At 36.9% G+C, this 15,230-nt stretch overlaps 1 protein-coding gene across 1 annotated transcript in view; it reads right to left on the bottom strand.

The window, feature by feature from the left end:
• The window catches only part of MLLT4 (myeloid/lymphoid or mixed-lineage leukemia (trithorax homolog, Drosophila); translocated to, 4), a gene marked incomplete at its 3' end in the record, with an annotated part of 72,502 nt that overhangs the window by 44,721 nt on the left and 12,551 nt on the right, over positions 1-15,230 (bottom strand). The window contains exons 8-11 of the mRNA XM_010192075.1: positions 8,731-8,825; positions 7,737-7,999; positions 6,105-6,174; positions 3,796-3,911 (exon numbers count right to left, since the gene is read on the bottom strand). Of these exons, the coding sequence (XP_010190377.1) occupies positions 3,796-3,911; positions 6,105-6,174; positions 7,737-7,999; positions 8,731-8,825 (544 nt within the window). The remainder of the gene's footprint in view (positions 1-3,795; positions 3,912-6,104; positions 6,175-7,736; positions 8,000-8,730; positions 8,826-15,230) is intronic.

Genomic DNA, 15,230 nt, shown 5'->3' with positions numbered 1-15,230 from the left:
TGTCCTTACAGTTCACAAAACAAGACCAGAGTATCCCAGAGGAAGCCCATCTAAAGATTCACAAAATACATCCACAAAGGGGAAGAATTCAGTTTACCTGAGCAACTCATTGCCTGGCATTTCCTAATTTGACAGCGGGACTTTGCTAATTTGTTAATCTCAACACAGTGAATATATTTGAGAAAGAGCATCTGATATAAATGTTGTATTTAGATAAATAACTCTCAACACAATTACAAAATGCATACTATATACATATAAGATATACACAGATATAAAACAGCAGTGTCAAGACTGGTGATAAAAAAAGAGATCTCTGCAGTTACAGCTATCACAAATTTAAGTGTATTCTGGATGCCTCCCTATAAACATTTTCTGCACACAGATACCAAGGTGAAAAAAACCCTGTGCACAGGAACAGTAAGATTAACATGCATCTTCTCTTCAGAAGGAATTTTAAAAGTTAAAAAAACCCACCAACATAATGCCAAGATGCATCTTACAGATGGCTCCCTATTTTTGAAATATACAACTATAGCACAAGATAACCCTCTTTATAGGAAGTGCTCTTGCTGAAAGGCAGAGATACAGAAATGTAATAAACTACATACACATAAAAATCCACAGCTAGAACTCAATAAATATTCACAGCAGAGGCCTCAACAACTTCTGACAGGCTATAAAAAGTTCACAAAAGTTTAGTTTCTCTTTTATGAGAGGAAAATTGCTGTTAAAATACAAGAAGAAAGAGCTAAATCTTCAGCAACGTTAGTAAAAACAGTTCTGAGAAAGACACATCAGATGCCCAGACACTAACAAGAGCATCCAGAGTAGAACCAAGTTTTATTCTACTGTAAATTCACTGAAAGCATTTAAAAGATGTCCTTTCTACAAAACACTGGAAGATCAGAAATTCAGTTCAGGTGGAAGCACAATTTTCTGTCCTTTTTTTGTTGTTTTTTTTTCTACCACACACATCTCTGAACTCTGTTTTCTGTCTAGTGAATAATAAATCCTCCCAAAGGTACTAGAATCCTCATACTAGAAGCTTTACAACTTGAATCACTGCACTTTTCAACCCTGCAGCACATTTACCTTACGTTTCATCCATTTATCACAGCAGCGCATCTAAATTTAAAAGCTGATTTATGTAGATGGCAATAAAATCTAGAATTTTTTTTCAAATCTTAAGAAAATTAATTTTCACATAATCAACAAAATAGTTGAGGTGTGAAGGGACCTCTGGAGATGATCTGGTTGGTTTCGTGCTCAGAACAGGGTCAACTAGAGCAGGCTGCTCATGACCTTGCCCAGTCAGGTTTTGAGTATCTTCAAGGATGGAGGCTCCAAACCCTCTCTGGGCAATCTGTTCCAGTCGTCAGTTACTCTCATAGTAAAGAAGTTCCTCCCATCAGGTATTTAGACACACAGATAAGATCTGACATGAGTCTTCTCTTATCAAGACTGTGTAAGTCCAATTACAATTTCCAATTGTAAATCCAATGCACTCAATGGCTCTTTTCATAAATAAGCTCTTTTTATCAGAACTGACCAAGACATTGGACTCCAGAGAAAAACTAATTGTACAGAAGCCTAAGCTGAAAGGCACCTAGAGATTGTATGCTCCAACCTTCTGTTTAAGGCAGCATTTTATCCAGGGTTATCCAGAGCCTTGTCAAGCAGAACCCTGAAACTTTCCAGTGAGGGAGATTCTCTGGGCAACAAATCCCAGTGTTCACTTGGTCCCACTGTGAAGATTCCTCCCGACTTCTCCCTACAGACAAGACAAAGCAACTTCTGCTCATGGCCTCTTCAGCTGTCAACCTGCACCCTTCTGATGACAGCAGCTCCATCTTCTGTCTGAAGATCGTGATTAGATCCACCCTGAGCCACCTTCTCTCTAGACTGAAAAAACCCAGTGCCTTCAACCTTTCTTCATATGTCGAATTCTTTAATCTTCTGATCATCTTGATGGAGATGTCCCTTCATGGGACTGTTGCCAGTTCTTCAATCTTTCTCTTGAACTGGAGTCACAGAAATGGACACAGTATTCCAGCTAGGGCCTAACAAAAGCCAAATAATGCGGGATAATACCATCACTTGATCTGCTGACTCTGTTCTTGCTGATGCAGCCCAGGACATACTTTGCCTTCACCACTGCAAGGATATACTGCTGACACAAGTTTAGCTTGCTGTATACCAGGACCCTACTTTCTCTGCAGCAGAGCTGCAGTCCAAACGGGGTCATATTTCAGCCTACATTGCTTTTGGCATTTTCTGTGTCGTGTCCAGGACTTCACACTTACTTTTATTAAACCTCATGCAATGCTTATGGAATAGGTGTCTCTGAACAGTGGCTTTTCTTTGTGGTTTATTTGCTGTCCTCCAAACAAGTTTGCCTTACCCACAAACTTGGTGATGATGCATTCAATCCTGTCACGCAGATTGCTTATACAATTCCTGAGTAGTATCACATCCAATATTGACCTTCAGAAGCTCAACTCATGAGCAGCTGCCAAGTTCAGCTTTGAGCCATTTACCATCACTCTTTCAGTCTAGCATTTAGCCAGTTTTCCACCCATCTTGTGGTCTGCTGATCCAGACCATACCTTACCAACAAGGATGTTCTGGGAAATTGTGACAATGCTAGAATCAGGCAGATGATACCATGCCCAGAGCTCTCCTCTCATTAACTTCTCATTAACTATGCAAGTTGCTTCACCATGGAAGCCAGTCACGTTGGTCAAGCATGATTTTTCCTTAGTAAATCCATGCGGTCTTTTCTTAACCACTTTCTTGTTCTTTGTGCGCCCTGAAATAGCTTCTACAAGGACGTGTTCTACAATCTTCCCTGGGCCTGAATTAATGCTGACTGGTCTCTATTTTCATAGATCTTCCACTTTGCCTTTCCTGTAGATGGGTGTAGTCTTTGCCCCTTGCCAGTCATTCAGTACCTCTGATCTGCACGACCTTTCAAAGATGTGGCTTTCAAAGACAGTGGCTTTGCAATGCCAACTCCCAGAAACTTTAGATGCATCCCCCACCAGGTCTTTTTGGATGGGCACAAACAGAATTTGAAAAATGTATTATGAATATGTGGAGACTGAATAGTAAGAAAATGGCACACGATTTGAAGTCAGTGTTTTCCACTATGGCTTTGGAAACAAACCGAATATGCAGGGCACTGTAAATGTCATTCATGTTCCTGAAAAAAGTGCCTATGAGCAAAACAGGATAGCACTTATCTACCTAATAAGAGCCACCACTTCATGAAAGCAAAAATTAAGAAGGAGGTGTTATGTGTACTTAGAAATTACATAAGTGTACAAGACAAGCAATTAGAGGTAGGTAAAATTCTAGCTCACAAGACTTGCCAACAACACTACTGTAGAAATACAAATGACCTGGTTATTTCCCTCTCCAGAATAAATCATATCTTGCCACTGACAAATGAAAATTTCAAATAATTGTACTTTCGTTATTAAAGGCACTTCATACGACATCCCAAAACAAAAATCAACAGTGGTGTGACATGACTATCAGCCTGGTTTTACAAAAAGACAACTACAAACAACAGAATACTGAAGCAAAGGAGTAATTTTTTTTTTAATATTCTGAAGTTTTTTCTCTGGTTTTTGATCCGTGGTTTTATTTGGAGTGAGATCTCAAAGGCAATCTCACTTTCCACAGGGAAAATCAAGTAGTTTAAAATATTTTAAACACACTGCTTGACATATCAGAAAAATGTGTCAATTTTTTGCCATTATGAGAAGTAATGGATTACACATTTCCTACCTGCTTTCCTGTCTGCGGTAATCTTGCTGTTCTATTCTGATCATCGGCTTCACCATTCCTCGTTCGGCTGTGCTGGATGCTGACAATGTCCTGTCACCATCAAGCCTGCTGGTGCTCTAATTCAAAACAGCAGGACATGTGCTTAGCATGCAAACATGGGATTAGCCAGTATTTGTGCTTGGCACTACAAAAATCAAGTGTCAATTTGAGGCTTGAAGAGAGATGGGAAAACAGAAAAGTACAGAACAGAAACCGGCAGCTCAACAGGTGTTTTCACCACAGAAAAGCACTGAAGAGCCCAATTCCAACTCAAATGATGACCGTGGCCAGCTAGGAGCAGCTCTTTGTTAATGCCTTGCAAGAACAGACAGTGAAAATTTCAAATGCCTTTAAAATTTGCATAGTTAAAAAGTAGTTCAAAAGTTGCAAAAGTTGTATAGTTATCAACGCAAAGTAAGAATTGTTAAATTAGATCTTTAGCTAAAGACTAAGTTAAACTTATTAACAGATTTAAAATTGCCTATGCACCCCTACCCTGCTTCTGCAATAGCTCCAACTGCTTATATTACTGATCCCTGTCGTAATATATTATCCTGTTCTTAGAGGAAGTCTGACCTCCTAGACAGTAAGTAATCTTCCAAGACAAGAAGTGGCAATTCAAACTGCAATTTTTTATGTACAATTTAATTAATTTACTTTCAATGTCACAAAATCCTTAACAAGAAGCTTTTAATTTATAATTTCAGATTTCATCAAACCCTATCAGGAAGGGGAAAAACATGCCACTTTAAGCAGGAAAATACAGAGCAACTATTTTAAACAGTTGAAAACAAAATACCAGTAAAATACGAAGTGTTTCCACATTTCCTAAGAAATTTCTAGGACTAAGTAATTTGCTTTGACACAAGAAAACCAACCAAAAAGTGCATCTCAAAAAAAGAATTTGAACAAAATAGCCTTTTCAGTACTGACATGACAGTCCATGAATCACTTTTCATTGCCAGGACTCAGAGAACTTTCATTGAAGTTCTTGTTACCCTTTTTCCAAATAGAAAAGCAAACTCATAAGAGCAACTGTTAGAAAACAAGTGATTCACTAGTGATGTAGCAAGATGTCATGCATATTCTTAAACAGTAAAACTAAAAAAAAAAAAATTCCCAAGCTTTCCTAGGTCCACTAAAGTATTTTTCTAATGAGTCTGAAAAGAATATGAGGTATGCTATATAATAATGTCAGAAACCCCAATTTTGAGCAATTTTGAGGCATTTTAATAGTTAACAAGTTTGTTTCTTCTTTTGCCTTCCAAAATGTCATTAAATAAATTCCTATCAGAGGTAAAGAATGTATCCAAGATAAAAGAAAGCATTTTCACAAAGAAAGCTACAAAGAAAGGAGAAAAACTGAATCAGAAGTCAGAGGCAAGAATAAAAACTATAGGACAAACAAATATATTCAAATCTATCAGAGTATTATTAATACCTACACTGCCACACCAATATCACTAAATTTCTTTACAAGTATTTCAATTTCATGATAGTAGTAATAAAAGGAAACGCATTTCTGGGAAGACTAATACTTTTCATACTGCTGAAATAATTCATTCTTTTATTTCATCTGATGCATGTGATCACAGCACCAAGAAAAGCAATAACCACTGTGTCATTTTACTCTGCACATTTGCTCTTTGAAAATGCAGCTCCGGCACAAAATTTATTAACAGAAAGACAGTGCAGAAAGCAAGAAAAGATTATCACCTCATAAAATGTTTATAACTATGACTGCAGAGACAGTTTGTTTAGTCAACGTGTATACAGGAGCTCTATTGAAGTCAAAAGTCACGCCTATTAAATTTTAAAAGCCTAGTTTAAACTAAAACTAAACACCCTTTCACATTTTACATAAAACATGTATTTATTCTATCGCAGATGACAACAGTCATATGCTACATACATGAGATAACGATGTATCATTTGTAATATCAATCTCTACCTGCACGTAATCTGCCTTCAATAGGTCAGTTTGGGGAGAAAGTATTCCAGGCTTGATGAATTTCCCTTTCTAAAAAAAGTTATTGTTCTTGGCACAGAATGCATGCCAAAAGCTAATACAAGCTTAAACAGAACACTTTTGTGGAGAGAAAAAGAAAAATAAAAAATGCACATGATACTCAAGCCCACCCACAACAGGAAAGGGCTGGAGAGCATGATGAACCGGTCACACTTTACCAAGTACTCCTTATGTTATAATTATGACCTAACTTACACATGATCTTTTATTATTTATTGCTAATTTAGTCATAATATAATACCTTGCTTGCTGGCAATGCTGTTCCACTGTGAACATCTCCCTCCAGATCAAACGTGGTTTCCTGAACAGCTCTAAAAGCAAGACAACATTTAAAGTACCTTTTAGAAATTATATTTTAAACATTTAACAGACAAGGAGCAGAGCAGCTAAAATTACTAAATCAAAATTCAAGAAGTGAGTCAAAAAATTCAATATCCTGCGTTCAGTTAATATTCACTTTTAAAAACACTGTATTAATTCTTTATACAAAAAGACTATAAATATACAGATAATTTCCTCTGGAAAAACAGATTCTTAGTTACATTTTTTTTCCCCAGCCAAGTGAGATAATATAAGAACACAAACATAAATAATATAAAATACAAAAATAAATAAAAATACATTCAAGGTATTGTATTCACTGTAGTATACTTGCTACAATTTTTTGCTCAGCTCTTCAGTACTAAATGTACAACAATTTCAGTAATATAAATCGTTCACAAACCATAGTAATGAATTTTATTACCTGCTTATTCTAAAGATTTTTAAAACATTTGATTGTTCAAGCTGCAATAACCCTTTGTGAGAGATTTTGCTCTCCAGGTAAGCCTCTGCAGTAGCACAGTGCTTTGCAGCTGGCTATGTACATCTGTGAGAACATTTGTTTATTGATAGCAGGCTAGATGCAGAATGAACCCAAGATTTAGGCAGAAATATTACATGACTGCTAAATGGCTGGAGGTCTTCCTGAAGAGAGTCCTACAGCAAGCACACAGAGTACTTCCACAATAAAATAAAGTGGAGGAAAAATAGTAATGCTTTGAGTACACATTTATATTAACTCAGCAGATTAGCCAGAAGAGCCTCTTATCCTAGGTGTCTCTCATTCATCTCCAAGCCAAATTGTTTCTTTTCTAAACCATGGCAAACTACAGTTGTAGCCTCATTTGGAACCAGAAATGGAAGATATGTTATTTTTTTCCATGCTATATACTTTGATTTTAATATTGTTTCTTCTGATATTTCTATAGCCACTGAACAGAATACCTGAGCCTCTACAGGTCATAAAATCTATTATCAGTGAATATAATGAATATACAGAGAAAAAACAGGATGGACTTCTGGACTGTTAGTCCTTGCAACACAGAAACCAGAAGATAAGTAATCACACTGTAAAAAGTGGTTGGTATATTCAGACATATAGTTCCTTATCTTGACTTTTCCATTTTGTCCCATTTTTTGACTACACTATTTAATTTCCAGATGCTTCTAGTAGAATTTTAAAAGTTACTATCTGAGGTAAAAAAAACAAAACCAAAAAAAACAGGCTCTCTGAAAACATTCAGTGAATTCTTTACTCTTCCTGGAGGTTGGATGACCTTTGAAATAAGGTGTACCACTTTTTTTTGAACACAAAATTGAGCATCAGGAAAACCTTTCTGAGTACTTCATAATGAAAAAGACACTTGCTAATCCTGAAAAAAATCACAAGGTGGAGCTCAAGTATTAAAATAGCTATTCTATAGTTAACACTTCAAAGCAGCTACTCAGAACTCATCTAAATTCATACTCAAGTCATACACCATTCATAATGCTCTGTTTTTTCCAAGGTTACCCCATTCATCTCAGTGGGAAGAAAGTAAATTTTACTCACCCAGTTTTGTGCCTTGGACCTTTGACCATAAGACTTGCATCAATAGGCCTTTTAGGAATAATATGGTCCTGAGTGGGATCCACAAACTTAAATACGTGAGATGACCCAAACTGAACCTTCATTCCACTTTGCAGCATGGTGGTTTCTGAAATACGCTGACCTTCCACATAGGTTTCAGCATCGATGCTTCTTGGGGTTACAGTAACAACTCCGTCCATATTAGTGAGGTCACAGTGATGAGGCTGAATTCCTGGACCAAATAACTGAAAACAGAATTAATTAACATGGAATAAACTAAATTATACAGAAGCGGAAATTAAAACAGAACAACAACAAAAAAAGACTGGGCTGCAGCTTACCCTATTTACAGGCTATTAACTTTGCTTGCTTACGCATTTAACAGAGATGAGTGGTACTAAAAGCAGTGGAGTTTCACTTCAATTTTCCTTACAACAGAAACAATAAGCCACACATTTAACTAAAATGTGCAGCAGAGATCTCTCAATGAAAACTTTTTCACTTTTCTGGTCATGATATTCAGAACTGTTTTCTTCCACTTGCTGTTTTGGGGTGAAATCTCACAATGCCAGTATTTACAAGTCAACCAACTGCACTGACATGGAGCCAGGGTGCTATTATGGCATCAACTTCATATAGCTACACTTGTTTTCTACTTTTTAAGAAATCCTACTTCACTCAATGGGGTTGAGACTAGGACTCGAAAGCCATTAAGCAGTTAGGATAACATGATATATTGATCCAGTGATGAAGACGACTATTTCATTTTAAATAATGAAAATCTTACTTTCCTCTTAAAGCAAGAAAAAGGAAATGAAATAAAATAAAATCATAAAGTTATGACCATTAACATGAAATTGCAGCAATATTTTACCCTTCTATCTTTGAAGGATATTCACAGAATATTTTACTAGTTTCCACAACGACACATAACTGAGCAGAGATCAGATCAGTTTTGTCTGCTTTTTTTCCATACCTGAATGGAATTGTCATCAAATTTTTCAGTTCCAACTTCAGTGACACTTAACTGTAGACGATAGAGCTTTGGCTTATCTCTGGAGTCAGAACCATCTGTACAGCAAGTGACAAACATTATTTTGTGAGTTATTAAGTTCAAACACTCACACAATATTTCTACATTATTCAATTTAACTCAGAGTAGCAAAGTTCACGGAAAAAATTACTTATTGACATTCTTTCAAGATTTGTTGGGAACTTAGTTGTTCATCATAGTGTAGAAACATTGAAAGCATACAGAGCCCACTCAGAGTGGCTTTTTTCTACAAGTGGGAAGAGTGAAGTAATCAAGAACTATTATTCTGAACATACTTTGAAAAACTTTCTCTATTTCCTTAGTAGTTTAAGCAATACGATTTTTTATTAATCTCTAAGATTTTATATGGGTATGCCAATATGGATTTAAAAGGCTTAGAAAATAAGGGTATCTGCAGATCTCTATAATAAGAGTATTTACTGATCCTACTAAAAGTACAGATTATCAGCAATAGCTACTGTCAGGTGGCCAACATGCCAAACTGTTTCCTATTCATCAGATACTGCAATAGGACAATATTAAGAGAATCTTACAAAATGTTTACCTATGACAGCTTTAGTCTTGATACAGGACTGTAGCACTTTTGGCCTTATCTTTATAGTCCCATTGCCCTGTACTTTCATGTTGTGATTTAGGGCTGGGTGGCCACTAAATTAACTAATTAGAGCTAAATAGATGTAATTTTCTGTTTAGTGATTTTAGTTTCAGAAAGTACAGTCACTTAGAAGAGACTCAGCTGCAAGGTAAAATCACTAAGTAGAAAATTAGTTCTATTTAGCTCAAACTAGGACATTTCACCTTGCAGAAAATGAGGTCAAAGATAAAGTCTGTCTTCCTCCTACTCCCAGAAGAACATATTGTTCAAATAAAATAAAATTTCACAGGATGCATTGGATGCAGTACAGGGTCTAGCTGCTGCCTTCACAGGCTAACACAGATGGTTTTGGCATACATATAAATCCTTACTGCTTCCAAGAAAATACTACAGTTTTAAATAATATTAAATACTAAACTAATACTGACTTCTCTCCAATGTCTCCTCCAAAGGGAAGATACAATAAAGAGAGACTGCAAGGCAAAGAATGTCTTACCTGTGGACATGAACAATCATTTCAAGTCATCTCCAAAAAGCATTAGAGAATATTATTAAAGTCATGGCACATACAGTGATACTGTCTTCAGTAGGATACTAATAATCTTCAAATTTTAGATGGATGTCAATATAAACAAAACCTCCGTAAGTCTAATTGTAAACTCCCAGCATTACTACCAGGATCTGCTTATTAAAATCAGAATGCAAGCCATTTAACCACAAAATTCCTTCATTTATTTTAAGTTATAAATCCAAAAGTCAAACATTTCCTCCTCTGACCCACATCCCAGTTTGGTAAAACTGACACTCAAAAGATACCAGATTCAGTTTCACAGAATCACAGAACGTTAGAGATTGGAAGGGACCTCAAAAGATCATCTAGTCCAATCCCCCTGCCGGAGCAGGAACACCTAAATGAGGTTGCACAGGAAGGCGTCCAGGCGGGTTTTGAATGTCTCCAGAGAAGGAGACTCCACAACCTCTCTGGGCAGCCTGGTCCAGTGCTCTGTCACCCTCACTGAGAAGAAGTTTCTTCTCAAATTGAAGTGGAACCTCCTGTGTTCCAGCTTGTGCCCATTACCCCTTGTCCTATCATTGTTTGTCACCGAGAAGAGCCTGGCTCCATCCTCGTGACACTCACCCTTTAAATATTTATAAACATGAATGAGGTCTCCCCTCAGTCTCCTCTTCTGCAAACTAAAGAGACCCAGCTCCCTCAGCCGCTCCTCATAAGGGAGATGCTCCACTCCCTTGATCATCTTTGTAGCCCTACGCTGGACTCTCTCCAGCAGTTCCCTGTCCTTCTTGAACTGAGGGGCCCAGAACTGGACACAATATTCCAGATGCGGTCTCACCAGTTTGGAGGCAAGGACCCTTATCTAACATGCAAAAATACTGGAATTTCAAAAGTCAGTGGCATAAAAGTCAGGACTAGTTATCCAGGGCTTTTGTTCATAATTTCTTATGGCACTTTTGTCCTGAACCCTTTATATACAAATTGAAGAACAGGCTTTTACAGTTCAGTGATTTCACCCCTATACTAAATGTACTTTTACATTTTTGACAACTTAAAAAAATCCCAAACTTTAAAAATATTCCAACATATTTCTGAAATATTCTGTAAAATACATGATATATTATTATGTTTTTCAAGTGTTTAGTTAAGATAGCTTCTGGATCTTATTTCTGAGTTCAGCACTTGTGAATAATCAATCCTGCTAATGAACCTTTACCTCACACCACCATATATCCTCAATATAGACACAGGTCATGTAAAATGTGCTTTCACATCAAAAACATATTTCAGTATCGCAATGTTTCTGCTGAGACAAATTAAGACTGTTTTGTTTCTCTGGAGTGTCCAATGTAACAAGAAAAAACTTACTTTAAAACTACAGCATGAGATACAAATACTTTTTTTCTTTCCAGGAAAACAAGAAAAACACAAGGAGATATTGAAAGTCATTCGGAGCACACATGTAATCATCCATCAGTAAAAGCCAATTTCTACAGTAAAAGGCATCTTAACCTTGAAGTGAATTACTAAAAACTCCAAAAGAATTAAAGGCCTTTTTGTTTGAGGAGAGGGATGCAGCAGGGAAGGAAAGTTGCGTTAGGTGGAAGTGCACCTAAATGCTGTCTGGAATACATTCCTCATAGCTCACTAACACGGGATACAGATTCTGCCATACTTATGGCAAAGTCCCTGCTCCCCAAACTCTGGCAGCCCAAGAAGGCCATTCTTAGACTCTAAGGACCAAACTTTGAGGACTTCTGACAGTTCAGAAAGACAACACACGCCATGTAAGTCATATAACAAAGTCCAGAACTTGTAGGGGGAGGAGAAGGGGATTAATATGCCTGGGTTTTTTTATCTGACACAACACTAATTTTATTTTCATTCAGAAATTTGAAAGGTCAAAGTTCTCAGAAAGGTAGGCATTAAGAAACAATATAAAAGAAACAGCAAGAGGTGTAAGGAAATGTATGAATTCTATACAAACCTGTTCATTATATATGTGTGGATAAGTAAACACCTGGCATGGAAGAAAGATAGCCCGTATTCTGTTTATAGCACCCACAACTGAATAACATTAGCAGAGTTAAATAGGTGTGGAAAACATCTAGGTTTCTGGGGTTTGTTAAGCTTATAAAATTGAATTGTAATGTGCCTCCAAGATACAAGCTAAAGAAGCAAGAACTATGATTCAAAAGACCAAGACAGACACTATTACATACATTAAAATTTACTATCTACCTGACAAAGCATTTCCCAATGACATCATATGAGGGTACAAATAAACTTTCTATGGTTTACATAGTTCTTTTCCTCCATCACAGAAGTACACATACAAAGATACATATACATCTCTGTATACTTCCTTTTGCAGGTTGAAAACTTCTATTTCAATAGGTAACTTTCAATCAGAAAACAGACCTTATCACCAAAGACCAGGCAGAAAACAGTGATTTAAGCAGAAAGGGTTTTCAAAAACACTAAAGCATGTAAACATACAGTAAAAACCACTATAAAACACTCAGTTTAGAGTAAAAATATGCACAGTATATTACTATTCCCCTATAATTACTAGTAAAATTGTTTATGTAAAATCTGTGAAAACTGTAGCATTCTATCACTTTCCATACTAACGATGCAAAACAAATAGATTCATGACTGGGTTTATGCAGTTAAGAGTCAACATTCACACTCCAAAAAGCAGCATTATAAAAAAAACAACAAAACAACACAACCTGCAGCGTACAGAAGTGAATGGTCACTGTAGGCACATCAACTCAGTGATTCATAATACAAATGTACATTTTTAATCAACAGGAAAAGACAAGACAGGCTTCCCTTTATGGATATATATTTTAAATGCATTACTTCACTACTAAAAGGTAAATCCTACACCACTTTGGAGATCATTTCAATTGATTTTGCTAATCCAGTGCTTCAAACAGTGCTGGAAAATAGTATCGACCAGACTAAATGATATGATGAAGATCAGATCATAGAAAACAAGCAAGCCCAAAACTGAACAACAACATCCACACAATGGACTGCAACCATTGACTTGAAAATTAGTTAAATCCACATTTGAAATCCAGCAGATTTCCTGCACAAGTTCCTGAGTGCTAAGAGTTTAGACAGTAAGAAATTTAAGAGGTTGGTTGGACAGACTTGAAATATGTTGAATTCAGGAGATAATTCTGCTATTAAATTTCAGACAACTTCACTTCAGCAGAAAGAGGCAATAGTAAACATTTTTGGTAAAGGAAGATTCAGTGAGGAATGTGACAAACAACAAAGCTCCTTCAAACTACCACGTAAAAGTGTTACCACACACCATACTGCAGGTCTGTTCTCAGAAAGGAGGTTGGCCAGGGAAACCACCCTGGCCAAGGCTTTTGAACTTCTCCAACCTCCCATAATTCTTCTTTCTGAGTTGTTATACCAGCGTGCTCTCAGCACCTCCTATTGCTGTCAGTTCTACAGTTCAGGGTTGCTTTTTTGTGAATCAGCAGGTAGAAAAGCCTTAAGGGTTTGCCTTTTTTAATGCTTTATAATTTTTATTTTGGGACTTACAGGAAAAATCTCAGAGGTCCACATCCTAAAAAATGGTTTTGGCATTTTTCTCAGCCTTTAAATATCATGACTGAACAACTCCTGTTAATAACATCCCTGAACTCAGCAGCAGCCATATTCACAGATAACATACAGTATCAGCTACTCAAAGCACTGCTGTTTCTCACTTCAGTCTATCCAGTCTATTTCTATTACTATCAGATTTATCTCAGTTTATTGGTTCATTTACAAGACTTGGAAAACAGAGACGACTGCTGACTGCCACATTTACAGCCACAAGCTACTGAAGTGCATCTTCTCTCATTACTGTGAAGAATCTGATCTTCAGTCTGTAAAACAACCATACAACCAGCAACAGCAGCAGCCATGGAGAAGCAGGAAAATGGGATGTACTTCCAGTAGCAAACTTACTGAATTTGTGCAATTGCATAGGGCATGACACTGAAGTCTGCTAGGTTCTTCTGCAAGAACAGAAACAGCCAATGTTTTGACAGGACACTTCTGCAGGACTTGTTTCTATAATAAACAGATGTATCCAGAAATGAACTGTTCCAAAGAGACAGACTGGGCTCTATAGTACTAAGACCTCTTTTTTACACTCTGAGACAAAGATCTAAGAAACTGAGATTTTTTTTTTTATTTTTCCAGTGCAATGCAGCCAAATTTCAGGCTGTCTACTCAGTGGTCAGGTGTTCCTACAGAACTCACCTACGCTTGTTAGTTCAGCACACTCTAAGGGGCTTTTCTGCTCTCTGGAATACCAATGTGAATGAAATGGAAATCTGAATTCATCAAGGAGTTGAGCACTGGAGGCACAAGTTTGAACAGAGCTCTCTTTAAATTCCAGTATTGTACTCTATAGCCACAGAAGTGTGAGCAACACCAACAGACACAGCACTTTTATAGTGGTCTATAAAATAAAGTGAGGAAATAGATGCTAAAAAAACCTAAAAGGAAAAGGTATTTTGGTAGATATTTCACAAGGGAAAAGAAAGTGGCTTTGTATCCTTGTCTATTTGGCCAAACCAGGACATACCTGCACATTACTCTAAACCTTAAGGAGAAACAGCAATCCATAATGATTTGTAGGTCAGGTTATGAATTTCAAATGCTACAGATAAAACTGAACAAGACTTTACTGTGTAATGTGGTTAAATCTCTTTGACATACACTGTTAATGTTAGGCAACAGCACAAACCAGGCAGCAGAAATACCAAAGGTTGTTATGGAACAGCACTGAGCAGAAAGTGAGGTCACTTCACCAGTGGTCCAAACACTGTTTCACATAAAAATCATTATGGATTTCAGGAACTGCATCAATGTGGTCAAACACTGAAAAGCACAATTAAGGTCCACGCCATTTACCCAATTCACTTTTTAACTATGAATTCTGCAAGCAGATGGATCAAAGAACATTTTTCTTTCTATCACAACACTGCTGGTAAACCTCCCTATGAAGTCCTTAGCTGGAAGGTTGAATTCTTTGGACAGTAGCACATTCACCATCTATTTGATGTTTGTTCACAGACAGAATCATTACATGGCAGCTGACAAGAGAGAGTACTACTTGACAGAAGCAGCCCCTTGGAAAAAAGTAAGATAAGCAAGAAAGCCTTTCATTTGTCAAAAAGAAACAAAAGATTTACAGCCAGCGATTTTTTTAGTGACTGATGAGAGAACAGTATTAAATATAGCGTTACCTTCATAAGCGTGATAGTTGTAGTAGGCAAAGTGATTCCTTCT

The sequence above is a fragment of the Mesitornis unicolor genome, unplaced genomic scaffold (assembly GCF_000695765.1).
Source record: "Mesitornis unicolor isolate BGI_N332 unplaced genomic scaffold, ASM69576v1 scaffold38119, whole genome shotgun sequence".
NCBI classification, from domain to species: Eukaryota; Metazoa; Chordata; class Aves; order Mesitornithiformes; family Mesitornithidae; genus Mesitornis; species Mesitornis unicolor.
Note: the sequence above shows the minus strand (reverse complement) of the source record. Positions and strands in the feature narration are given on the sequence as shown.